General features: G+C 37.7%; 1 protein-coding gene across 1 annotated transcript in view; it reads left to right on the top strand.

The window, feature by feature from the left end:
* The first annotated feature begins 207 nt into the window (after positions 1 to 207).
* GBE1 (1,4-alpha-glucan branching enzyme 1) overlaps positions 208 to 26,444 on the top strand; it is a 276,829-nt gene continuing 250,592 nt past the window's right edge. Inside the window, exons 1-2 of the mRNA XM_055110157.2 lie at positions 208 to 3,043; positions 3,147 to 4,202. Of these exons, the coding sequence (XP_054966132.1) occupies positions 4,060 to 4,202 (143 nt within the window). The 5' untranslated portion in view covers positions 208 to 3,043; positions 3,147 to 4,059. The remainder of the gene's footprint in view (positions 3,044 to 3,146; positions 4,203 to 26,444) is intronic.

Raw genomic sequence — 26,444 nt, 5'->3', positions numbered from 1 at the left:
CTTTCTCTGTAGATTTGCATATTCTTAACATTCCATATACATGGAATCATATAATATGTGGTCTTTTGTGAGTGGTTTCTTTCACTTGCTATGTTTTTAAGGTTCAACTGTGATGTAGCACATTATCAATAACTCTTTGGCTTTGTAATGCAAACTATTGAAAAGCAAACATGTGACATGAGACTCAAATACCAAGAAAGAAAGGTTTCAAAATATTTATTGAGGAGCTCCTATTTGCCACTGTTAGCTAGTAACCACATATGGATCATTCTCTAATTGTTATCTTCATTCCTACATGATCTATTAGGCACCAGAATTACATTTCCAGCTGCCATATTGACTTGGGTATCCAGGAGCTGACACCTTGAACTCAATTCTCCCTCTTTCAAGGACTTCTTTATTTTTGCTAGACAGAATTCCTCCAGGCTCAGAAGCTCAATCTTTAATTCCCTTTTCACTTTCATATCCAATCAGTCACCAAGTCTTATAAATTCTATTTCTCAAATATTTTCTCTGTTTTGGTGTGTCAAAAATGTTATGGGTTGAATTGTATTTCTCCACAAAAAGATACACTGAAGTCTTAACCTAACATTACCTCAGAATATGACCTTATTTGGAAATATAATAATTGCAGATATAATTAGTTAATATGAGGTCATACTGAAATAGGGTGTGTCCTTCATTCAATAAGGCTGGTGACCTTATAAAAAGAACACTATGTGAAGAGACAGAAACACAGGAAAATGCCATGTCACGATGGAGGCAGAGATCCAAATGATGCAACTATAAGCCAAGAAATGCCAAAAATTGCTGGCCATCACCAGAAGCTAGGAGAGAGGCATGGAATAATTCTCCTTCAGAGCCCCCAGAAAGAACCAAACCTATGGACACCTTGATTTTTAGCCCCTAGAACTAGGGTAAGGTGACAAATTTTTGTTGCTTAAACTACCTAGTGTGTGGTACTTAATCACTACAGCCCTAGGTAACTAATACAGACACTAAATGACTTCATAATAGTTTAGGCATTCATTATATCATGCATCCCAAATCTTTATTTCATCATTTTCTCTGCTACCCCAGACCAAGCCATCATCATTTCATACCTAGGCAATGTTAATCACCTCCTAATTGTCTCCCTTGTCTCCCACAAGAATGGCACCCCTATTGCCATTCTTGTATCCTTATAATTCATTTGCCACATAGAATATTTTAATAATTAAACCATATCATATCAGTGTTCTGCTGAAAACTCTCCAATAGCATCACTTAAATGAACATTAAAGGGCCTATATGAACGAACAGCTGCCTAGCTCTTGCACCACAATTCCTGCTACTCCTCATTACACACCGGGTATGCTAGTTTTTTTTTTTTTTTTTTTTAAAGACCAATTCAATTCCTCCATTGCACGAACTCTGCCATTCTGGAATGCTCTTCCTCTCATGGCTCATTTCTTCTTGTCATCACACTTCAGCTTAAATGTCAGTTCTGAACGGCCTTTCTTGACGACCGGAACTAACACAGATATTTGCTCAGTTTTAATTCTCGACAATGCACTTACCACTATCTGACATTGTTTTGTATTATTTTATGTATTTCACTGGTAATTGTGTCTCCTCTCCCTCCTACCCCCAATAGAGTATGACAACTGGGACTTGTCTTATCATTTATCCACAGTACGTGGGAAAATGGCCGGCACATGGGACTTCAATAAATATGTGCTCAATGGTGAACCACCTAGGTAGGCAGATATGTACACTAGGATCGTGCTCGTGGGGAGCTTAGGTTCTAAGGGAAAGGTCAATAAATAGGAGAAAAACAAACACCTAGATTCTGTTAACTGTTGCATAGAAGAGATTGAAGTTATACAGAAGACACTGAGGAGTCTATAATCAGAAGTTTCTCAGGTATGAGGTGACATTTTTGCTGAGGCTGGAATGAAGGCTTGGAAAAAATTAAGCAAGTAGAGTTCAGCTCCCTGAGAATTTCCAACAGAGAGAACGGCAAGCAAATAATCTTAGAGGCTATTATACAACAAATTCACTGAGTTCCAGGAAAGTCAGTGTGACTAGAGCATAGTAAAACTGGAAAATGATGAGAAAAGTGGCTGGAAAGGTAGTCAGGGTCCAGATTATACAAGCCTTGTTAGAGAATGATAAGCTGTTTCTATTTTACCCTAAGTGAAATACTATGCTATTTAAGTTGCTAAATGACATCGTCTGATTTACTCAGTGTAGAGTCTCACCAAACTGTGTCCCCAACCACCAGCATCAGAATCACTTCTGAGCTTGTTAAAAATGCAATCTGAAGCACCACACCGGAACTGAATTAAGATCCCTAGGTGATTCATATGCACATTAAAGTGTGAGAAACACTGGTACAGAGAATGGAGTAGAGGTGAGAAAGAGTAGAAGAGGGGAAGTCAATTAGAGAGCTACATTCTGGTCCAAGTGAAGGAAGACAGTGGCCTGCATAAGAGTGACAGCAGGAAGGATGAGAAGACGGATTCTAGGTTACGTTTTGCAGACAGTTTGTTTAGGTCTCCTAGCCAGCTAAATGGAGATCTCAGTAGACAGGCAGTGATACAAGCCTGGGTTTCTGAAAAAAGTTTAGGCTTGGAGATGTAGATCTGTGGGTCTGTTATTAATAATTGTCCTGCTTCGGGTTTTTTTTTTTTAATTTTCTTCCTTTTTTAGTGCTTTATATTTTACAAATGTCTGCAGCAGTTTTTTGTCATCTTTATGGAAAAGAAGGCACGTCTTAAAGTCGTTCAAGTCCTTCACTTTTTCACACTGAGGTCTGTCTTCATATCCACTTATCTTTCAAGTCTATGAAACCCCTTATAAAAACTTTCCTTTGAAATATTTTAAAATTCAAGGCCCAAGGCTGATTAATACTGTTTCTCCTCCATAACCCCTAGGATCCTCCAGTTCTAGGTTTTAACGAGAAAAATATCCTCAATCCTCTCCAGTTTCTAGGTGTAAAGCAGCTTGGACCCTCCTGGGTTTGGTGGGTCCATCTCTCTTGGAGTCCAACTCTGTATTCCTAAAAAGCAATTATTGAAATAGAAGCTAGTCAGTTAATGGCAATAAAAGAAGGGAATTCCAAGTGGGAGCTTCCCAAGCCAAGAGGAAGAGAGGTTTCTTGCCTTATCACTGTAAGTGGCAGAGTGGAGTTCCAATTCAATTATATCATTAGTGTTATCAAAGGTAGTTTAATCATTGAAAAGCTTGTTAACAATGATAAACACAGGCAAATGCCTTTTCCTTTTTGGCCTTACGGAGAATGAGAAAAGTTCTTCCCATGGCTAAAATTCTTAGCTGTTGGTAATGCAGAAAAGAGTACCAGAACAGCAGAATTCCAACGGTATTCCAGGATTCTGTGTCTTGGTTAATTTTAAATTCACGTGACCTGGCAAACTTAGGAGAGTCCTGGTTGTAAGTGGTATTAACATTTTCAGCAGTAGTACTCCAGCTACACTTGACTGTTCCCCTGTCTGTGAATTTACATGATATGTTTGAAATACTGCCCCTCAAAAGTCTCAGAACTTTGAGAAATACGGTCCTTTCCAAAAAAACCCCTTATGTCCAATTTGAAGGGGGCGCTGTCAGTGGGTGCTTAAGTGGGTAAAGAAAAGCCAAGAATATGTCAGGGTGAGGAAGGCCAAGGCTGAGCGAGGTCAGCTTGGGACCCACCTCCTAGAATGACCTCCGCCAGCAGGAAAAAACCGTTAAGGGGAGGAAAGGGCAGGTCCCTGCGGCCTCCAGGTGCCAGCCGCGTGAGTGGGCGGAGAGGCCTCGGTGCCTCCTACCCGCTCCGGACGTGCGTCCCGGCATCACCCCGGGATCCGCTCCTCCCCGCTGGCGGGGGGAGAAAGGGCAGGAGGCCTTCCGTCCCGGCTATAAAGGGCCCCGGACCGCCGCGGCTCGCCTCGGCTCGCCTCGACACGCCTAGGCGCCCTCCGGCTCCGCCCTAGCCGCCGCGTCCCAGCTCGAGCTGCAGCGCCCGCTCAGGCCCCACTCGACCCTCTCGGGCCTCGGCTACTTGGACTGCGGCGGAATATGGCGGCTCCGATGACTCCCGCGGCTCGGCCCGAGGACTACGAGGCGGCGCTCAATGCCGCCCTGGCTGACGTGCCCGAACTGGCCAGACTCCTGGAGATCGACCCGTACTTGAAGCCCTATGCCGTGGACTTCCAGCGCAGGTACCGCCGGACTCCCACCACCCCCACTTAGACAGGCAGCCAGCCTCCCAGGAGCCGACTCGGGACACGGGCCGCCCCTCGGCCCTCGCGCGCCAACCCCGCCCCAGGCGGGGAGGAACCTGAGTGGGCGGGGCTCGGGGTGACTCGGGTAACCGGGTTCTGTGGCTTCCGTAGTGGCAGGTTTGACAGCGCTGGTTCCCGGAGCGGGCGCTGAAGAAACTTCTTTCCTCATCCCCTTTCCCCTCTGTTCTAATCAGCGGTCTTGCGCCATAGGGTACGTGCTGTGGCTCCAACATTTATTCCCCATAGTGCTGCTGGGGAGTGACTCACCGCCGCTGCAGGTTTTCTGACTTTGGCACCCGCTAGCGTGGGCCTGTGGAGTAACGTGGGCATAACTCCTGGCACGTGTAATTATGCATTTAAAACTTTCTAGTTTATTTCATAGCAAATGTTGTGATTTTATATCTAAGAGGATTCCTTCAGGCAGACACTATATCCTTTTGTTTTTTCCTTGCTAATATTCCTCATTTAGGGGAAGATTACACCTACATTGATCAATTTTTTCTCCCCTTGGATCAACATTGATAAGTTAAATGTACATCAACATTTGTCCGTGTGTGACTTTGCCATCTTGAAGAGGGAGAAAGGTCAGGAAAGCAAAACTTTTACAGGCCAATGTCGTTTTAGCTTGTCTTCTACCATTGTGTACCATACCACTTTAGTTACTGGGCTAATAATTCTATTCATAAGTTCCACTAAAAAGGTACAGGTCTTTTTCTGTTGTCGTTGTTGTTTGAAGTAAAAGAGCTATTATACAAGTTGTAATAGTTATACTTGTGAGGTTACCCCATTTTGATTTAATAGTTTCTCCCCTTTTAGGAGAGACACTGCAGAATGGAAACTATCCTGGCAACAGAATATACATGGCCAATTTTTCGAGTGATGGAAAACATCCAGCTAGTTAACTGGCATGAAGGAGCGTTGAGAGTAATGAAAATGGGTTGATTTGGAGTTTGAAAAAAGCCCAGCAAATTGTTTGTGTCCTAGCATTTTCAGGTATTAAATGCATTCAAATCAGCAAGTGTTTATTGAGGAACTCCTATAAATAAAACACTGCTCTAGGGATTGTAAGGGATGTGAAGTTTCATTCTTGAGCTTGTATATAGTAGTGAATGAGGCCTCTGTAAAATAATCACCTTGAGCTGTCCCTCACTTAATCAGATGATTATGCTCTTATATAAACCATATGAGGAGCAGCCTTGTGAAATTGTTTTCAGAATTTACAGTATATGCTTTCAGAGAAACTTAGTACATAATCGTCATAGGTTTAAGGTTGGATTTGATTTAGAAATAGTCAGAAAAAATTTAGAACAAAAGATAGTGATTAAAGGTAGTGGTTAGATTTTTTTTTTGATGTTCTTGTAACCATGACATTAATTTACCTGTGTGCTTTGTAAAAGGACACTTAAGATATTTATTAAAGAAGAGTTGTGGAAATGTTTTATCTACACCCCCTTCCTTTTTTTTTTAAATGACACAAACAGATTAACATTCTTTATTAAGTGTTTCTTTCATGTACTTTATTTCCAACTCCACTGGGATTGAAGCATTTATAATCTTCTTTCATGGTTTGCCAAAACTAATGAAGGGAACAAAGGCCAAGATAAAGAAGGGAAGAGAATCCAGTGTGCTTGGTGAAAAGTCTCGTCCAGTGGGCCCTCATGCCTCACTCTGACCCGGATTTTACTTTTGTCCTTGGTTCTGAGTAATGGCCATTTGCTAGCACACATGTTCCATTTAGGCATATCAAATAGTAATTTGGCATTTGTTAGTGGTAACTTCTATTGTTAACACTTGAAGAATAAAACATTTTTCCTTCATACAATCTGGTCTTAGTTCCTTGTCCAATTTTCCATTTATTTCTGATAATCCATTTGGACTGTGTGTCTTTGGCCTAACACAAATACATAACCAGTCAAACACTTAGGTGCAAAGTATGCTTACTAAGGAGTGAAGAAAATTTGAGGTACAAACAACAGTATATAATTAAGGTGATGAAGAAGGAAATTTCTCTTTGATGGACTGTCTCATCCTTCCCCAACAGATGTCTTTTCATTTGAAATTTTTTGGATGTTCCCTTAGGATGTTTTGGATGTTCCTTCCCTTCTTTACCTTGGCCTTTTCCCCTTCTGTATTAGTCCGTTTTCACGCTGCTGATAAAGACATACCTGAGACTGGGCAATTTACAAAAGGAAGAGGTTTAGTGGACTTACAGTTCCAAGTGGCTGAGGATGCCTCGCAATCATGGCAGAAGGTGAAAGTCATGTCTCACATGGTGGCAGACAAGAGAAGAGAGCTTGTGCAGGGAAACTCCCCTTTTTAAAACCATCAGGTCTCGTGAGACTTACTTACTATCAGGAGAACAGCGTGGGAAAGACCTGCCCCCATGATTCAGTTACCTCCCATCAGGTCCCTCCCACAACACATGGGAATTCAAGATGAGATCTGAGTGGGGACACAACCAAACCATATCACCTTCATTAGTTGTTCTTTTCACCTTCTGTACCTGTGAGAATTTTGAATCAAGTGTAGAGGATTAATGAGTTACTCTGCTATAAAATAAAAATTAGTACATTATTAGCATGACTGACCACCTCCATGTTGTCTCATTGATGACCTCCCAAAATAGCATTTTCCACTTGATTTTTCTACCTTTTATTTAGTTATTTACTTGTTGTTACACTACAATTAGTTGTTATAATTCCAAAATCTTAGTGCTTTAAAACAACATTTAATTGTCCCCATATTACATGTCAGCATGAGTCAGCCAGAGGGCCCTCCTCATGGCAGTCACTCAAAAATCTAGGCTTATGAAGGATTTGTTTTGAAACATGCTTCTGTAGAGGTGGTCACAGTGCAAAGAGAAGCATGTTGAACTATGCACTATTTCTTACAGCTTTTGCCTAGCAGTGAGTCCATTCTGCTGATACGTTACATTGGCCAGTGCCCATCAGCTTGCCATGTGGGTGAAACAGAGAATTGGCATTTGTGAACACTGTCAAAACAACACAATTTAATAATACTACTTTATACCCTCTGTTTAATGTTTATAAAGTACTTTCAGATCCAGTATTTAATGTAATCCTCATAACAAAACCATGAGGTAGACAGACGGTGGGCATTTTTCCTGTTTTGCAGATGAAGAAACTAAGTGATGGGCTTGAGCATATATGGCATAAGTAAGTGCTGCAACTGTGATTAATCTTTCTTTACTGAAACTGTTCTCAACCAGTTCACAGACAACTTCATGATAATTTAGGGATCCCTCTTTACTCTTCTTTATCTCTAGCATTGTACATGTTGGACTATTTCTTGGCTCTTTGAAGCCATAATCTTACTTTTCTTTCATTTTCTCAGCCTCTTTTTGACCATTTAATGTAAGAGATTTTCAAGGTTCTTCCCTGGGATCATTTATGTATTTCTATTGTATATTTTCTCCCTAGACATTCTCATCCATCCCATGGATTCCATCTATCTACTGAGGCTGCCCACATCTGTCTCCACTCTAGATCTTTCTCCTTATCTTGGACTTATTTATATCTTCATTTTGATGTTTTATAAATACAAATCTCAACATGTGTAAAACTGAACTTAACAGATTTTCATTCCAAACATGTTTGTCCCTGCCAACCCAATCACAGTGTCTGGAATCTTCCTCTACCAGCTGCTCAAACCTAAAAGGTAACGAGTGATTTCTAATTACTCCCGTCTCCTCCTAGACCTTTGAGTCTAGTCAATTGTAGCCCCTAACTTTTAAGTATGTAGCATGCTGCCTTCCTACTGCTGCCATCCTAGTTCAGGTTGCTAGCATCTTTAGTATGGTTTACAGAAACAACCTCATAGCTGTTGTTCTTTTTTCAAATCTTCACTCCATTCTAACTTCTCCACTCCTCTTCATCCAAAACAGAGTAAGTAGAATGGATTTTGAAATAAACAAATCTGATCATGGTACTCCTCTGCTTAAACCCTTTCAACCATTCCTCATTTCTCTTGAGTTCTGTACAGCCTCCTTCCCATAACTTAGAAGATTCTGCATTATCTGGTTCCTGTTGACCTTTTCAGCCTCCCTCTCGGTACCATCTAACCAGAGGGCCATAAAGGGAGAGGGCAGCTCGGATCTCTGGGGACCATTCTGTAAAGGTACTAGAATACCAGTAAAATAAATTAGAAACATGATATCCATTTCCCACATGCATTCCTTTTTTCTTGAATATTGAAGATTTTCATTTCTTATTTTGTCCACACACAAGAAATTGGGGCATCTGGAAAAATCACTGAATAAAAGATAAGAAAGATGAAGAATTAGAAAAATTTTCTAATCTTTATCAGAAGAGTGACAGATTTAGCTTAGTAGGAGTGGGTTAAATAAGTGAATCTTTTCCTGTATTTAATATTTTCTTAATATAAAACAATTTCTCTACCCCATGAAAGAGAAACATTTAACAAATGTTTGAGTATCAGCTGGAAAGTGTGACATCATATTATCCTGTCTTGGATGCCACATGTTTTGGTTTAGCCCTCAGTGAAGCTGTGCTTTTGTACATGCTATTGCTTCTGCCTAAGCATTCTTTGCTTCTACCTTAGGATAGTTCCTGTACATGTTTTGGGACACAGCTTAGAGATATATTGTATGCCTTCTCTGACTTCGCCCTATCTCAAAGCTTCTTCTGGGCTGGTTGAGGGGTCCCTCTTCTTTTCTGCCACCTTGGACCACTATCCTATGCATGCTCATCCACTGTAATATAGTTGTCTTTCTACTCTTTGTATCCCCCACTGGATTGTTTGCTCTCATAAGTGGGTACTATGTCTATATTATTTATTCACTGTTGTATTCCTCAGTCTGTAGAACTGGACCTGCCTCACAGTAAATACTTAGTGTAATACTTGAATGAGCCAGTGGCTGAGTGAATATCTTCTGAGTTCATTTTTCCTTTGTGCCATACCAGTGAGTCTACGGTCAATTCACCTGGCGCTAAAAATGTCTGGATTACTAGGGTAGATGAACAGGGAACAGGAGTAGTTACTAGAGGTTTCATGTGACAATCTGGGTAAGGGGAATATATGCTCAATTAAAGAGCTAAAGATGACCAGAATAAATCAAGAAAATAGCTTCTTAATTAGATACTTTCATACTCATCAGAGACTAAAAGTTTGATCTCTGAAGGAATAGTCAGTTTGAGAGAATCTGATGTCAAGTTGTAGCTGTGTGTCCAAGAATGGGAAAAGGGGTTTTATGATAAGTATTATATGTTAAGTATTACAATTACAGTGAAGAGCTCTACTTGGTTAGAAATAAAATAATTTTCACATTGGTATCTATTAAAATTAGAAAGTAATTTGGATTTGGTACATTAGCAACCACCCCAAGAAATTAAAAAAAAATTGTATTGAGGTAAAATGTACATATATAATTCACCATTTTTACCATTTTTAACCACAGTTCAGTGGTAATAAATAAATTTATATATATTTTCCTCCTTTATCTTCCTTCCCCACTGTCCTTCCCGGCCTCTGGTAACCTCCAATCTACTTTCTGTCTTCCTGAGAAACACTTTTTTAGCTTCTGCATATGAGTGAGAGCATGTGATATTTGCCTTTCTGTACTTGGCTTATCTCACTTAACATAATGGTCTCCAGTTCCATCCATGTTGCTGCAATGATAGGATTTCATTAATTTTTATGGTTGAATAATATTCCATTGTGTATATATACTGTAGTTTCTTTATCCATTCATCCGTTGATAAGCACTTAGGTTAATTCCATATTTTGGCTATTGTGAATAGGGCTGCAGTAAACATGGGAGTGCAGATATCTTTTCAACATACTGATTTTATTTCTTTTGGATATATACCCAGTAGTAGCTTTGGTGGATCATATCATAGTCATATATTAACTTATTTGAGGAACTTCTATACTGTTTTTTTTTCCAAGTGGCTATGGTAATTTACATTCCCACCAACAGTGTATGAGTGTTCCCTTTCTGCACATCCTAACCAGCATCTGTTACTGCCCATGTTTTTGATACAAGTTATTTTAACTGTAGTGAGATGATATTGCATTGTGGTTTTGATTTGCATTTCTGTGATGATTAGTGATATTGAGCATTTTTTTCATACACCTGTCGGCCATTTATATGTTTTCTTTTGAGAAATGTCTGTTCAGATCTTTCGCCCATTTTAAAGTCAGATTTTTTTGCTATCTGATTATTTGAGTTCTTTGTACATTATGGTTATTAATCTCTTATCTGATAGTTTGCAGATATTTTCTCCTATTCTATGGGTTGTCTGTTTACTTTGTTGATTGTTTCCTTTGCTGTGCAGAAGCTTTTTAGCTTAATTTATACTCTGATGTCTATTTTTGCTTTGATAGCCTATGTTAAGGTCTTACACAAGAAATCCTTATGTAAGAGACCAGTGCCCTGGAGCATTTTCCCAGTGTTTTCTGCTACAATTTTCATAGTTTCAGGTCTTAGACTAAAGTTTTTAATCCATTTGATTTGACTTTTGTGTATGATGAGATATTAGGGGTCTAGTTTCATTCTTCATCATATAGTTATCCAGTTTTCCCAGCACCATTTATTGAATAGACTGTCCTTTCCCCATTTTAAGTTCTTGGCACCTTTGTTGAAGATGAGTTGGTGGCAAATGTGTATATTTAGATCTGAGTTCTCCATTCTGTTCCATTAGTCTATGTGTCTGTTTTTATGCCAGTACCATGCTGTTTTGGTTTCTATAGCTTTGTAATACATTTTAAAGCCAGGTAGTATGATGCCCCCAGCTTTTTTCTTTCTTCCTTTTTTTTTTTTTTTTTTTGCTAAGATTTATTTGGCTATTTGGGGTCTTTTGTGGTTTCATTTAAACTTTAGGATTTATTTTTATATTTCTGTGAAGAATATGATAATCAGCATTTTGATAGGGATTGCATTGAGTCTGTAATTGCTTGGCTAGTACTGTCATTTTAACAATATTAATCCTTCTAATCCGTAAGCATGGAATACCTTCCCATTTTTTGGTGTCCTCTTGTATTTCTTTCATCAGAGTTTTATTGTTTTCCTTGTATAGATCTTTCACTTCTTTGATTATATTGATTCCTAGGTATTTTGTATTCGTTGTAGGTATTGTAAATGGGATTGCTTTCTGGATTTATTTTTCAGATGGTTCTCTGTTGGCATATATAAATCATACTGATTTTTATATTTCGATTTTGTATTCTGCAACTTCACTGAATTTGTTTACCTCTTCTAACAGCTTTTGGGTGGAGTCTTTATGTTTTTGTAGGTATATAATCATGTTGTCTGCAAACAAGGCTAATTTGGCTTCTTCCTTTACAGTTTTGATGCCCTTTAGCTCTATCTCTTGCCTAATTGCTCTGGCCAACCACACCAAAAATTGGTTCTCACAGCGCAGAAGTTTTATATCACAGTGGAATGGGGTACTTTTTTCTCAGTGCCTGGCCAAGTTGTGGGCTCTGAAGGAAGTCAGATGTCAGTGACTGTAGAAGGCAGTGAAGAATCTGAAGATGACAAGATGTACATGACCTGCTCTTCTGCACTACTAGATTCATTTGCCCTTTGCAGCTGAGATCTTTACTAACTCCAGTCATTCCTGAATTCTCTACAGTGATGGTCAACAGGCTCTGACCTCTTCTCATTTTCAAAGTGCCTTCAAATGACTTCATGGAGCATCTTGGTTTAGTTTAGGCTCTGGCACCTGCTGCACCACCTCCTGAGAAATGACTGTGTGTGTTGTAACTTACAGGATTCCTTTCAGCTCTCATCAAACTGGGCCTTGGTCAGCCAGTGAGGTGATAATATTGTCTCTGTGAAATATGCTATAGTTTTAGACTGATAAGTATATCATACTGCTGTTATTTGAAAGCACATATTAAACTTTGATTATACATTTATAGGTATTAAAGGAAAATATGAAAGTGTATTCTTTGGAGAAAATTGCTACTACCAGGTACCTTTCATTGTAAAGTGAGCTGATTTTCTTCTTATGGCAATATGAGCTCATCAGTTTATGTTCACCACTGTTTTGAATCCAGGGCTCCTTTGTGTTTAATATCCAGAAGAATCCCCATTGTGTTTTGTGTTTAGGGCAACAGGAACCCGGTACCTTGACAAAAGGTAAGACTCTATGTTAAACACATGATTATGTAGAGTTTTAAAATATGTTATACATCTTACATTCATTGATTTATTATACAATTAAATTTTAGCTCTCATAACTATTAAATAGCTTTGAGTCCTAGGGAAAATTAATCAACCTCTGTGAACTTATTTCTTCATCCATAAAAGTTGGATAGAATCCACTTTGTAGGGTGTCTTGAGGACTAAGAATACATGTGAAGATGCTCAGTAAACAAATAATAGTTTGATGATAATATTATTAGCAAACTAATATATCAAGTTAAATATTTACTAGGATATTACTTTCAGAAGATTTTACTGTTTGCTTCTTTAACACTGTATTCTGAAATCAATCATCAGATAAATACCATGACCAGAAATTCCCCACAACTCTTTGTTTTGCTAGTTAACTGTGCCTTACTTTAGGGGGTTCCTTCTTTTTTTTTTGTTAGTAGGAGTGATTGTGTGAATGAGGTGAGGCAGGTGGTAATTTTAATCATAATCTAATAGAGAAGGAAAGGAATATGTTTAAACTTTGATCCTTAATTTAGAGAGGAAATGATAAAGAAATTGCCAGTTTACTATAAGCTGAAGGCAAGATGAGTCCTGGGATATAATGAGCACAAAGCTCCTTTTATTGAGAGAGGTAAATGCTAGCCTGCAGAAATTCAAAATCACTGTTCTCTTGATCTTCCTTTTCTGTCTTTTTCTTTTCTTTCATCTGACTGCTAAGTGTTCATATTCTTGGGCATCAAACAGCTGCAGGGATTTTCTTCCTCCTGAACTGTAGATGGTTAGAGGAATGGTCATACTGAGTTTACTAATAGCAGGAGTAACTTTGAAAATAAGACTAATGTAGAAGAAGAAAAAATATATAATAGCAGCATAAAAGTTGGAAAATGAAGTAATTATTCTAGTGGAGTCTGAACATATGATATGTGCATATTAATTAGAAAAAGTTGTAAATCCAATATTCTGCCTTCTCTTTTTTTTCCTCTCTTGCTTTTTGATATTTGATGGCTGCAGTTATTTTCAATGGGTTTGATTTTGCCATAAGATGCATAAAACAAATGAATAGAATATTCATATGTATTTTAGTAGATCCATTGAATGATTAATTTTAATGAGACACAATCTCTGGGTTTATACACTAGTTCTACAACCCAAAATATGATAATCAGAAACCAAATATACAAATGTATTTCTTGCATAAAGTTGAAGTTTTCCAAATACCCAGCAAAAAGAATTAACTGTTTGGTTTACCGGTGATATCACATGATACTCAGTGTCATCAATCTGTTTTCGTTTCCATTAATAACACCTAGCCACAGGTTATATTTAATTATGAATAACTGCACAATACAGATATACACACCAGTACAGAAACATGATAAAATTAGTTATGCATTTAGGTTCATGTCATAGAAAACCCAGCACACTTTCAATTAACAGAATATCCCACAAGCAATGAATTATAGAAATAGAGGCTTGTGAAGAAAAGCGAAGGTCAGTGGTTTGGGCTTTAGCTTAAATACATCCTTCTTTATCTTCTGCTATATTATCCTTAGCATATGGTCTCCTTTCTTATGCTTAGAGGTTGATTGGGCACAGCTTGGCACCACATCCATGTTTCTAGCTGGAACACGGTGCTAGCTTACTATGTCTATTTTAGTGAAGCATATGTTAGCTTCTTGTAAACTTCAACTGGTTCTTCCCATTTACAGGTTATTGATCAGAATTGTCCCATGGTCATCCTTAGCTGAAAGTGAGCCTGGATCATCAAGGCTTTCAGTGGCACACACGTCTTCCTGAAATGTATCCTTTTGTCTCATCCATCACAACTTCCCAGGGCTCTTTTCCTTTCTACAAAGAGGAAACTACATCTGGCAGAAGATGAAAAGCACAGTGAGATCATGATGTAGTCCTCTAAAATCACATCTATGCACAAATCATTCTGTGCAGGATCCAGGCATTCTACTGTTCCTGAGAGGAGTCTATAGTAACACCCCTCAGTATTACCAGCCTCTGGTTATGGATTTTACTTTGCTAGACCTGATCTTTGTTTTTCTGGGTTCTTTTTTTTTGGCGGAGGGCCGGGGGTATACAGAGACTTTTCACTGCTCTGTCTTAAGGTGATTCAGTCACTTCAGCTACTTGGCCCTAGCTCCACTACCTTCTTTTTTTAATTTCATGAATATTCTTAGAAAATATAAGAATGTTGCCAGGCGCAGTGGCTGACGCCTGTAATCCCAGCACTTTTGGAGGCTGAGGTGGGCGGATCACGAGGTCAGGAGTTTGAGACCAGCCTGGCCAATATGGTGAAACCTGCCTCTACTAAAAATACAAAAATTAGCCGGGCGTGGTGGCACGCGCCTATAGTCCGAGCTACTTAGGAGGCTGAGGAAGAAGAATCGCTTGGACCGGGGAGGAGGAGGTTGCAGTGAGCCAAGATCGCGCCACTGTATTCCAGCCTGGGCGATAGAGCCAAAAAAAAAAAAAAATACATATATATATATATATATATATATATATACACACACACACATATACATACATACATATATATATACATACATACATACATATATATGAATGTTTTGAGATGAAATTGGTTTGTTAATTACTAATAATTTTTTCATCTTATCTTGGGCTCATGAAAAAATGGTCAGTTTTCAGTTATTTGGAGAATAGAAAATTTGTGTGATTAAAAAGAAAAGGAGAACAAAATTAAAAATGTCCATTAATTTATGCTAAGTCTTTAAAGCATGAATTATTTTTTTACGTAACTACACACAAGCTTATGAGGCTTTAACATTGTACCTTTCCGTGCTGTTCTTTTTAAAGCTTAAGATGTGTAACTATCAGTCTTCATGGTTGTCATTTCTGTGCTTTTTATTATTATTTTGTCTCAGCTTTTCTCTTTCTGCATTAAAATACTCTGACACTTTTGTTTGCCTGTTTGCTTTTTGCCTACACCTTGGAGTCTTCCATCCTCTTGACCATTTTGATTGGCAGTGTTATTTTTGTGGTTTAAGTTGTGCTTACTAGTAATAGGAGTGTAGTGAAACTAACAGGCTTCTTTTTGCTTTACTTCTCCAAAGTGCCTTTAATTAAAAACTGTATGGTACCCATGCAGTATTAGGCAAACCTCTACTCACAAATACAACATATAAGCAAGAAGTACATAGAAATAAGAGTAGTATCAAACCTAAGGGTTGGTTTTAGCAGGTTCCAAGTACCTATAAAGTCAGAGGACATTTGAAAACATAGTGGAGATTGTTTAGACAATTGTAAATTGTGTTAGACTGTATTAAAAAAAATCATTCTGAAATAATTACAGACTCACAGAAAGTTGCAAACAGAGTTTAGAGAAGGCTCCTCTACCCTTCACTAAGTTTGCTGCAGTGGTAATATCTTGCATAACTGCAGTGGTTGTATCAAAACCAGGAGATTGACATTGGTGCAAACTACAGACCTTGTTTACATTTCTCCAGTTTTTACATATACTTGTGTATGTCTACACTTCTATACAATTTTATCACATGTGTATATTAACGTAACTGACACTGCAATGAAGATATAGAACTGTTACATCACTACTAAGGAATGCTCTCCTGCTATTCCTTTATACTCACATTGCCCCTCCCCCACCCATCCCTAACTTTTGGCAACCAGTGAGTTATATGGTTTGCATGTCTGTAATGTTTTTCATTTGGGGAGTGTTCTATGAATGAAATCATATATCACTTTTTGACAGTGGCTTTTTTGGCCTTTTTTTTCATTCAGCATAATTCCCTTGAGATCTCTCCACGTTGCATATATCAATAGTTTGTTCCTTTTTGTCACTTAGTGGTATTCCGTTGTATGGATGTACCATCCATCCAGTTTGTTTATTAACCTGTTGAAGGACATTTGGATTGTTCCCAGTTTTTGGCTATTACAAATATTACAGTAAACCTAAGATATGAATATTTATAGGTTTTATTTCTCTGAGATAAATGCACAGAATGCTGTGATAGCTGGGTCACGTGGCAAGCATTTGTTTGTTTTATAAGGAATTTCCAGATATTTTCTTTTTCTCTTTTTTCTTTTTTTTTTTTTTTTGAGACAGAGTCTTGCTCTGTCACCAGGCTGGAGTGCAGTGGTACCGTCTTGGCTCACTGCAACCTCTGCCTCCCTGGTTCAAGCGATTCTTCTGCCTCAGCCTCCCTGGTAGCTGGCACTACAGGTGTGCACCACCATGCCCAGCTAATTTTTGTATTTTTAGTAGAGATGGGGTTTCACCATGTTGGCCAGGATGGTCTCGATCTCTTGACCTCATGATCCACCCACCTCTGCCTCCCAAAGTGTTGGAATTACAGGCTGAGCCACTGCACCTGGCCTCCAGATATTTTCTACAGTATCTGTACAAGTTTGCATTCCACTGGATGCAGTTGATCTGCATCCTTGCCAACATTTGGTATTATCACTATTTTTTGTTGTTGTTGTTGTTGTTTGAGACAGAGTCTCCTTGCTCTATCACCCAGGCTGGAGTGCAGTGGCGCGGTCTCGGCTCACTGCAAGCTCCGCCTCCTGGGTTCACGCCATTCTCCTGCCCCAGTCTCCCGAGTAGCTGGGACTACAGGCGCCCGCCACCACACCCGGCTAATTTTTTGTATTTTTAGTAGAGACGGGGTTTCACAGTGTTAGCCAGGATGGTGTCAATCTCTTGACCTGGTGATCCGCCCTCCTCGGCCTTCCAAAGTGCTGTAATTATAGGCGTGAGCCACCGCACCCGGCCGTCACTATTTTTTATGTTAACTACTCTAGTAGGTATATAGTGCTATGTCATTGTGGTTTTAATTTGCATTTTTCTAATGCCTAATTACATTTAAAGATCTTTTAAAGTATTATTTTCTATTTGTACGTTTTCTTTGGTGAAATGTTTATTCATGTCTTTTGCCCATTTTCTAACTGGATTGATTTTTCTTTTTTCACTTGCCGGTTTTTGTTTTTTGAGATGAGTCTTGCCCTGTTGTCCAGGCTGGAGTGCAGTGGCGTGATCTCGGCTCACTGCAACCTCTGCCTCCCCATTTGAAATGATTCTCCTGCTTCAACCTCCCTAGTAGCTGGGATTACAGGTGCGTGCTTTCATGCGCGTCCGTGTGAAGAGACCACCAAACAGGCTTTGTGTGAGCAATAAAGCTGTTTATTTCACCTGGGTGCAGGCGGGCTGAGTCCAAAAAGAGAGTCAGCGAAGGGAGATAAGGGTGGGGCCGTTTTATAGGATTTGGGAAGGTAATGGAAAATTACAGTCAAAGGGGGGGTTGTTCTCTGGTGGGCAGGGGCGGGGGTCACAAGGTGCTCAGTGGGGGAGCTTCTGAGCCAGGAGAAGGAGATTCACAGGGTTAATCACTCAGTTAAGGTGGGCCAGGAACAAATCACTGTGGTGGAATGTCATCAGCTAAGGCGGGGCAGGGCCTTTTCACTTCTTTTGTGATTCTTCAGTTACTTCAGGCCATCTGGGCGTATACGTGCAAGTCGCAGGGGATGTGATGGCTTGGCTTGGGCTCAGAGACCTGACACGTGCCACCACTCCCAGCTGATTTTTGTATTTTGAGTAGAGATGGGGTTTCACCATGTTGGCTAGTGTGGTCTCCAACTCCTGACCTCAAATGACCAGCCTGCCTCAGACTCCCAAAGTGCTGGGATGACAGGCTTGAGCTACTGAGCTTGGCCTATTTTTGTGTTTTGAGAGTTCATTATATGTTCTACACATAAATCCTTTGTTAGATTTGTGGTTTACACATATTTTCTTTCTGTCTGTGGCTTGTCTTTCTATCTTCTAAACAGAGTCTTTCACAGAGCAAAATTTTTAAATTTTAGTGAAGTTAAAAAGTTCAATTTATTCATTTATTTTGATGAATCATGCTTTTGTTGCCATATCTAAGAGCTCTTTTCCTAGCTCTAGGACCTGAACATTTTCTCTATTTTTTTTTCTAAAAGTTTTATTGTTTTACATATTACATTTAAGCCTGTGATCCATTGTGCATTAATTTTTTGTGTAATGTTTTAGGTTTAAGTCCAGGTTTATTTTATTGCTTATGTGTGGTTGCTTCCTTTTAATGATCATAAACTGACAAACTTGTATTGAGAAGCGACCTGACCAAAATTACCCTCATCTTTAATCAGGTGTCACTGAAAGGTACAAGCAATGATAATTTTTACACATAGGTTATCGAAAGCATGGAAACAAACTGTCAGTTTTCTTATTTATGAGATCTCATTTTAAGCTTTGACAAACCCTAAACTTTAGGAAGCCAGGCAAAAATTTGTGATATATATAGGAATTTATTCTCAAGTAGGTGCCTCATGTTAAGGTTTTTTCTTTTCAGTTTTTGATTTTCATATTTTTCTGTCGTGTCACATTATTGATTTATATTCCAAACATTTCTTCATATGAATCTGTATGAACGTATATGTTCATGTATACTGCATAACTGTAGTGGTTATCATTTTAATTTGACTTATCATTTTAATTTGATTTTTTATTTTTAAAAATTTCATTTCTTGGCCAGATGTGGTAGCTAATGTTTGTAATCTCAGTACTTTGGGAGGCTGAGGTGGTTGGACTGAATGAGCCCAGGAGTTTTGAGACCAGCCTGGGCAATACAGTGAGATCCCATCTGTCCAAAAATAAAAATTAGCCAGGTATGGTGGTGAGCACCTGTAGTCCTAGCTACTTGGGAGGCTGAGGTGTGAGGATTGCTTGAGCCTGGGAAGTCAATGCTGCAGTGAGCTAAGATTGTGCCACTGCACTCCCCCTGGGTAACAGAGCAAGACCCTGTCTCAGAAAAAAAAACTTAAAACATTTTATATTTTAGTCTCAGAACCCTCTCATTTCACAGTATCAGTCTTCACTTCTACATTATGAAAAGGATTGCCTTTATTTATATCCATTGAAGTACAGAGAAAAAACAAACACCTATTACTTTAAAAATAAGTTTCATTCATTTTGTCTGTTTATTTGACTTAAATGACAAGTAAATCTAATATTTTGTGTTATAATTTTATTTGTAAGAATGAATTGGTTAAATCTTAACTAATGTCAGTATTTTACAAAATTAGTTTCTTTTGAAACTAAATGAAATTAGCCTTTAGTTTATTCCAATATTAATATTTTCTTTGATGTTTATCAGGGTTCATTATCTTATAAATATATTAGAAATCATAGCATGCCACTTTCCAAATAGAAATTGATTAGTTGTTGAGAGATGGAAGTTGTTTGTACGTTTATTTGGCAAAATTTAGAAAATTTATGAATAATATAGCTAAAAATTTATCTACCTTTAAACAGAAAGGTAAAGTGGAGTAATTTTTCCACTATTCAACCTAATGTATTCAAATTATCATTTCAACATGTAACTTAAAAGATTACTGATGAGATATTTTACCTGTCGTTTGTGCTAAGTTTTTGAGGAAATATTTATTCTACAATTGTAACTCATTATAATGAATTTGTAGCACTAAACATCCAAAAGTGATCTCTACCAAGTTTAGTGATAATAATAATCATCATCACCATCATTACACTATTATTGTTATAATTTACATATACGTCATTTTATGTGCATTGGGGTCAGAGTCTGCCTTCCTAAGAAGCTTCCAGGTGATGCTGATGCTGCTGTTTCCCAGAGGATACTTTCAGTAGTAGGTAGTCCCATACCTCTGTTCAAAATGGAGTTAGCAAAGGGCTAAATTTTGTTCTGTAAATATGTAAGCTATAAGTATGTATTTCAAATTTTTAAAAATAAGTAATACATGTATATACTGATGAGGTTAACCAAGTTACTTAATTTTTTGGTGGTCACAGTAAGTTTTCTAACTCTTATTATAGGTAAAAAGGGTTTTATTGTTAATATTATCAAAGTTGCTTTTTCTTACATCTGTACTATGAGTTTTACTGTTGCAGATTTGTAAGAAGTTTATTCCTAACACTCTCTTTGGCACAGGCACTTTTCTATATGATAGCAGAACAAATATGAGTAAGATAGGCTTCCTACCTGACAGGAGCTCAGTTAGGCAAATAAACACAGAGTAGATATTTAATCACAAAGTTCAGTGTAATACAGATGAAAGCATATCTTCTTCTATTAAGGAAGGGGATAATACATATATGACAAAGAAGTTCTTTTGAATTGCTTTAAGTTCTCAAAATTATTTCTCTATTAAAATTAGAATGAGTCTTTAAGAATATGGAAGTCTGTGGGTTTTGTGGAAATAAATAATGTAAGAGCTAAGACATTAATCTTCATTAAAACATTTAATGAAGGTATCATTTGAACTTTTATAAAGCTTTGGTTACAGTGAAAGTTTACTTGCAAAATTGGTTCAGTTGGAAAATATGCTTGTGTAAGAATTGCCACATTGTGTGAGCACTGAAGCCTCTAAAATAGCTTGCAAATCATATCTGAAAACACAGCAACATGTTTCTTTATAACAGATAAGCCCATTTTGGAAGGGATAATGGGCTGTTTTTAATGGGAATGAGGCAATTCCTGAGTAAGCTAAGTGGCTGCATTCCTGAGTGAGTCAAGGGACATTATGAGTGTTATCTGGAGAGGTTTCCAGAAAAGCAAATGAGTACTGAATGCTCATGCTCCTCCTGATCCCAGGTTAAGCGTCCTGCCCAGACCAATGTTATCCAATAGAAATGTAATATAAATCACACAGGTAATTTAAACTTTTCTAGTAGCCACATTAAAAAAGGTAGAAAGAAAACTAATTTTTACACTATTCAACCTAATGTATTCAAAGTATCATTTCAACATGTAACTTAAAAGAGTACTGATGAGATATTTTACCTGTCGTTTGTACTAAGTCTTTGAAATCTGATGTGTATTTTACACTTATAGCACATCTCAGTTGGGACTAGTCATATTTCAAGTGCTTAATAATAATGTTTGGCTGGTGGCTACCATATTAGACAGTGCAGGTGGGTATTTGAAATAAAAGCTTTTGGAAAAAGTTGGTATCACTCCACAAAGAGATTCAAGGGGAAGATTAAGGAGGGAGAATGGTTCAGTCAGCCCTGTGTTCATAACAGAGGTAATTAGACCCAAAGAAATTCTGACTTAGCCTAAGATAGGGACTCCGCAATTATTGACCAGTGACTTTTTTATATTTGAAGATAAATAAATAGATGATATGTTAAGTGTAAACATGGAGATATGCCACATACTTAACGGTGGCTAAGTAGGTGGTCATGTCTGCCCTAAGTTACTTGGCATGGCTAGTCCACGTTGACCTTTTCATTGAGGTAATTCTGATTCATGTCATTTTTTAATGCTAAATGCATCATGTCCGTCCTATAAAGCAAAAACACAAACAACACAAAACAAAAACATGGGCCAGACAAAGTAAATCTGGTCTTTCTTGATAATATGACTGAGATCAGGTGAATGCTGTCTGCTTTAATAGCCCTAGACGTTTCTGGATGTTCCAATTTCACTTGGATTCGGCCCAGATTAACGCTGTTTCTAACTTCGTTGTCCCATGAATCTTGCTAAAGTGAGGTGACTCACTATGACTTGCATTATTTTTGAGTTGGTCTTTGCCTGTAAGAGAGGGGGGTTGGAAAGATTGATTCTCTGTTAAACTTAAAACTAGTGATAATATTGTGGGGGGGTGTGTGTGTTCATGATTGTGTGTGTGCCTTGTGTCTTTTTATATTCTTTTCTTCATGACTTGCTTTTCTTGTTTTCTCTAGGTGGTAGTTTCTTCAGTGTTCATACTTTTTATTTATATTTGCATATCTCACTTTAAATAATAGTTAACCTCATACTCATAATGAAAACATTGCCATTTTTAGAAGTATTTGCCTTCATGAGCAATCAGTCACATTCTTCCAGTGGAATGTTGTTTTCCTGCTCTCATCCATGTTGTGTTTTCCACACTATGCTGTTTAGTACGTGCTGACTCACTGAGCATCTCTGGGATGCTGGCTGTGTGTTTTGAATTTAAGAAGAGAAGAATATAGTTAGGGAACACATTATTGTCTTTTGGTATTTTCTATAGAATTTAGAATAGAGGTTTGTACTCAGGGGTGTTTTGCAAATGTGTATTGACTAGGGGTCTGGTCTAGCTTGTTCTGTAATATTAGGAATCTAGAAATATTTATTACTGTCGTTGTTGGAGGTCCCTAGAAACAGTTGGGAGTAATTCTTTTATCATGTAGTGGCCTGTGGTGGGCAAAACCTGTCTCACATACCGCTTAACCTTTCTCGTGTCTAATACTACTCATGAAGAAGATTGTAATTTGTGCATTGTGCTTTTATCAGGTTGCTGTTCCCAATGCAGTTAGTGTAATTTTTCATTTCCTAACAGTCCTCGGGCAATTCTGTTTAACATGCTTTCTATTTCAGAACATTCTCCTATTTAAAAAACTTCTTTCGCCTCAGGCCCAACATGATTTTCCAGCCAGGCCAGTAGTAATTTCTGTCATTCCTGGCTTCATTCACCTTCACTGTTAAAATTCGATGTGGATTTCCTAAGAAGGTTTCCTTTTTGTGTTTATGGCATAGCAAATGATGGGGCGCCTATGCCTTCTTTGATATTATTTGGTTCACAAAAATATTAGTTCATTTTTATTACTAAGGGGAAGACATGCATGCCCAGTTTTCATATTTATTTCAAATCTGTTTCAGTTATTTATGTCATAAACCATCCTTTTTTAATGAATAGAATTTTAATTGTCCACCTGAACTTTTAAAGTTGTTCATAGCATTTTCCTGAACAACAGTATTCACACTAGAATAAGAGACTGATTTGCTGATTTTTTTTATAACGTTCAAGTTCATTTAATAGGTAGCAAATTCTCTTTTTAAAGTGCTATTTTAAAAGTGAATGAAACAGGTTATCTTCCTTTCCATCCCAAATGAATATGAATTAGGTATAATTTTTGGCTTGAGAGGAGATAGCATTTTAAGTAGAGGCTCTCGAAGCTACTCTTTGGGTCTGAAATTGGCTATAATGACATAATCTAGAAGGATTTAGGTTTTTAATGGGGGGAAGGCTGGCAAACAGAAACATGCAAGAGAAACCCTTTGCTGTCTTATTTTAAAGGCACTACTGGTTTACGTTGAGGTAGGTTTTGAAATATCTTTTTATAGTATCAAGATTTTCAAGAGATTCTAGGGAATATAGATGGGGAGGTGGAGGGCTAAACTAAAATTAGAACTCTAGTTATAATATATATTATATATTATATATAAAAAACTATATATTATATATAAAATCTATATAATAATATGTATAATACTCTATATTATGTAGAGTATAATACTCTATATATTATGTAGAGTGTTATATAGAGTATTATACTTTTTATATATCATACGTGTTATATGTGTGTATATTTGTGTTGTATACACACCACATATACATAGAACTTGTGTGATGTATGCATGGCTTTTATATTATGCCTTGTATTAGTTGGAATGTTTTCCCATTAATTGTGCTGATTTCTGTGTACAAACATGGGAGAAAATGGGGCTTTTCCTCTCTTTGGGGATACTCATCATAACATTAAGGAGAAAGGAAGAGTACTTCTTTTTTAGGTTATAGTTTGCATTTTAGATTTCATTGCTGTTCCTCTCGACTTCCATCTGTGTTGACATTTGGGAATTTTGTGGTTGCTCTTTCTCAAGTGGAGTGGAAATGCTTAAAACAGAATTTACACTTTTAAATACAACCAAGGCTCTATCGCATTGTGATTCACTCCAGGTCCGAATACTTTTTCTTTGGCTTAAAAAAAAATCAAATGGTTTGTTGAACTAAATATTTCTCAAGCTTGCAACCTTACTGATTATTACACGTTATTAACAACCACTTTTGCATTAATGGAAAGATCTGGCTGAAAATACAATGATAAATATTAAGGTTTTAGACACTTAATATTTTATGGCATCAAAGATGTTTTTATATAGACGTTATTGTTAGTTGTTATTTGTTAATGACATTGTGGTTTAATTTTATTTTGGTTTTTAGTTAAGGTTCAATTATAACCCAGGAAATACTAAAAATTTGAATAAGCCATAAATAGCCAGATTTGGTGCTGTATGACTTACGTTGGCTCTGTGCTCTATTTTTTCTTAACCTTTTAAATCCCTGTCAGTTGGCATTTTCTGTATGGGTGTGTATGAGAGAGAGATTTTGGGGCTGAATAATTAGTGGTCTGGACCTCAGTTCAGTTACTGAGAGGGTGAATTCCCTAAGACTCCTTTTAGCTTTTAATGTTTGTGATGGATTCTTTTAGACAAAATTTGGTTTTAAATAAATTGTGTGTGTGTGTGTGTGTGTGCGCACTTTATAACACTCTTAGGCAGTACAGTGGGAGTTTGTTGTAATTTCCAGATTCAGCCACTAAACAGGTGATCCGGAGGCACTATTCTTAGCAGTTTGTATAGTTGGAGAAAGACAGCAAAATCTTATAATGGCTTTAAGTATTTCATACTCCTCATTTTCAATTCTGGGCCTTATTGACTGGCCTTTGCTGGTTATTGTAGCCATTTCCCTCAGGTTTAGTTCTCTTCTCCCTACTGCGTTTGTGAGAAAAATAATAATTAGAAGTTAAGTGTCTCCAACATGAGACCATGTAATTCATGATTATTTGTTTTTTGTTTTGTTTTGTTTTGGCTTTTCTTAAAGGCCAGCTTTACATATGGGTAGATACCAGCTTAAAAAAAAAGAGAGAGATCCTCTATGTATAGCTGAAAATCTTATTTTCTGGGCGCTAAGACAAAATTCAGGTGTGAATTAGACAAAAGTGGAAAAGAATAGATTAAATAATAAATAACCAATACACTGTAATATGTATTGGTTAATCTATTATTATTATTATTTGAGAAAGGGTTTCATTCTGTTGCCCAGGCTGGAGTGCAGTGGCAAGATCATAGCTCATTGCAGCCTTGAACTCTTAGGCTCAATCAATCCTCCTGCCTCAGCCTCCTGAGTAGCTGGGACTACAGGCATATGCCACTGCTCCTGGCTGATTTTTAAATTTTTTGTAGAGATGGGGTCTTGCTATGCTGCTCAGGCTGGTCTTGAACTCCTGGGCTCGGGTGATTCTCCTGCCTTGGCCTTCCAAATTGCTGGGATTACAGGTGTGATCATCACACCTGGCCCGATTTTTATTTTTAATTGTTTATTATGGACTTTGGAAAGGAATTGTAGAAACTTAATCAAAGGCATGTGTAATTTATTTAATGTTTGGATATGTGTTTTTGGTTAAAAAATGTAGGAAAATTAGCAGAAATACTTTCTAAAGGAATAGAATATATGTCAATTTTCAAAGGATGATAAGCCAAGGTAAAATTGGCTTAACCAGTTTTGGAAGCCTCATGGAAAAACTCAAGTCAGTAATGAAACCTCTCAATAAAAAAAGGTAACTAGAGAATCTGTGACCACATTATTGTGTTACCTAAGCTGATGGACAGGGTAAGATATTTTATTTTTCTATTAAGGAAAGATCAATTCCTAGGTCCCAGTGCTCTTGAGACAGGCGTTAACTCACTCAATATTTGCCAGGCAATATGTTGTCTTCTAGAAAGTGCACCCCTGTCTTTTGTTCTTGAGTAATTTACTGGCTAGTTGGAGGTAATAGGAATAATCCAGTGATAAATTGTAGTATATAAAATTTACCTGGTAACTAAGATGTTATACACTCAAATTTCTGGGTCTGGATATCACACAGTTAGAAGTTTTAATGAGTTTCACATGAAATATTTTGCTTTACATATATAAAATCACTGATGGGTAGGCTGACAGTGTATGCTGCAGTGGTTAAAAAGCTGAGACTTGGGTCAGCTGGCCTGAGTTCAAATCCTAGCTCCCTAACTATTTGCTATGTGCTACGGTCTGAATGTTTGTATTCCCTCTGCCGAAATTTATATACTGGAATCCTAACCCCCAAGATGATAATATTAAGAGACAGGGCCTTTGAGCGGTGTTTAGATCCTGAGGGTTCTACCCTCATTAATGGGATTAGCACCTTTATAAGAGAGGCACGAAGA

Source organism: Pan paniscus, chromosome 2, assembly GCF_029289425.2.
Source record: "Pan paniscus chromosome 2, NHGRI_mPanPan1-v2.0_pri, whole genome shotgun sequence".
NCBI classification, from domain to species: Eukaryota; Metazoa; Chordata; class Mammalia; order Primates; family Hominidae; genus Pan; species Pan paniscus.
The sequence above is the reverse complement of the archived record's forward strand: the minus strand, read 5'-3'. Positions and strand labels throughout refer to the sequence as shown.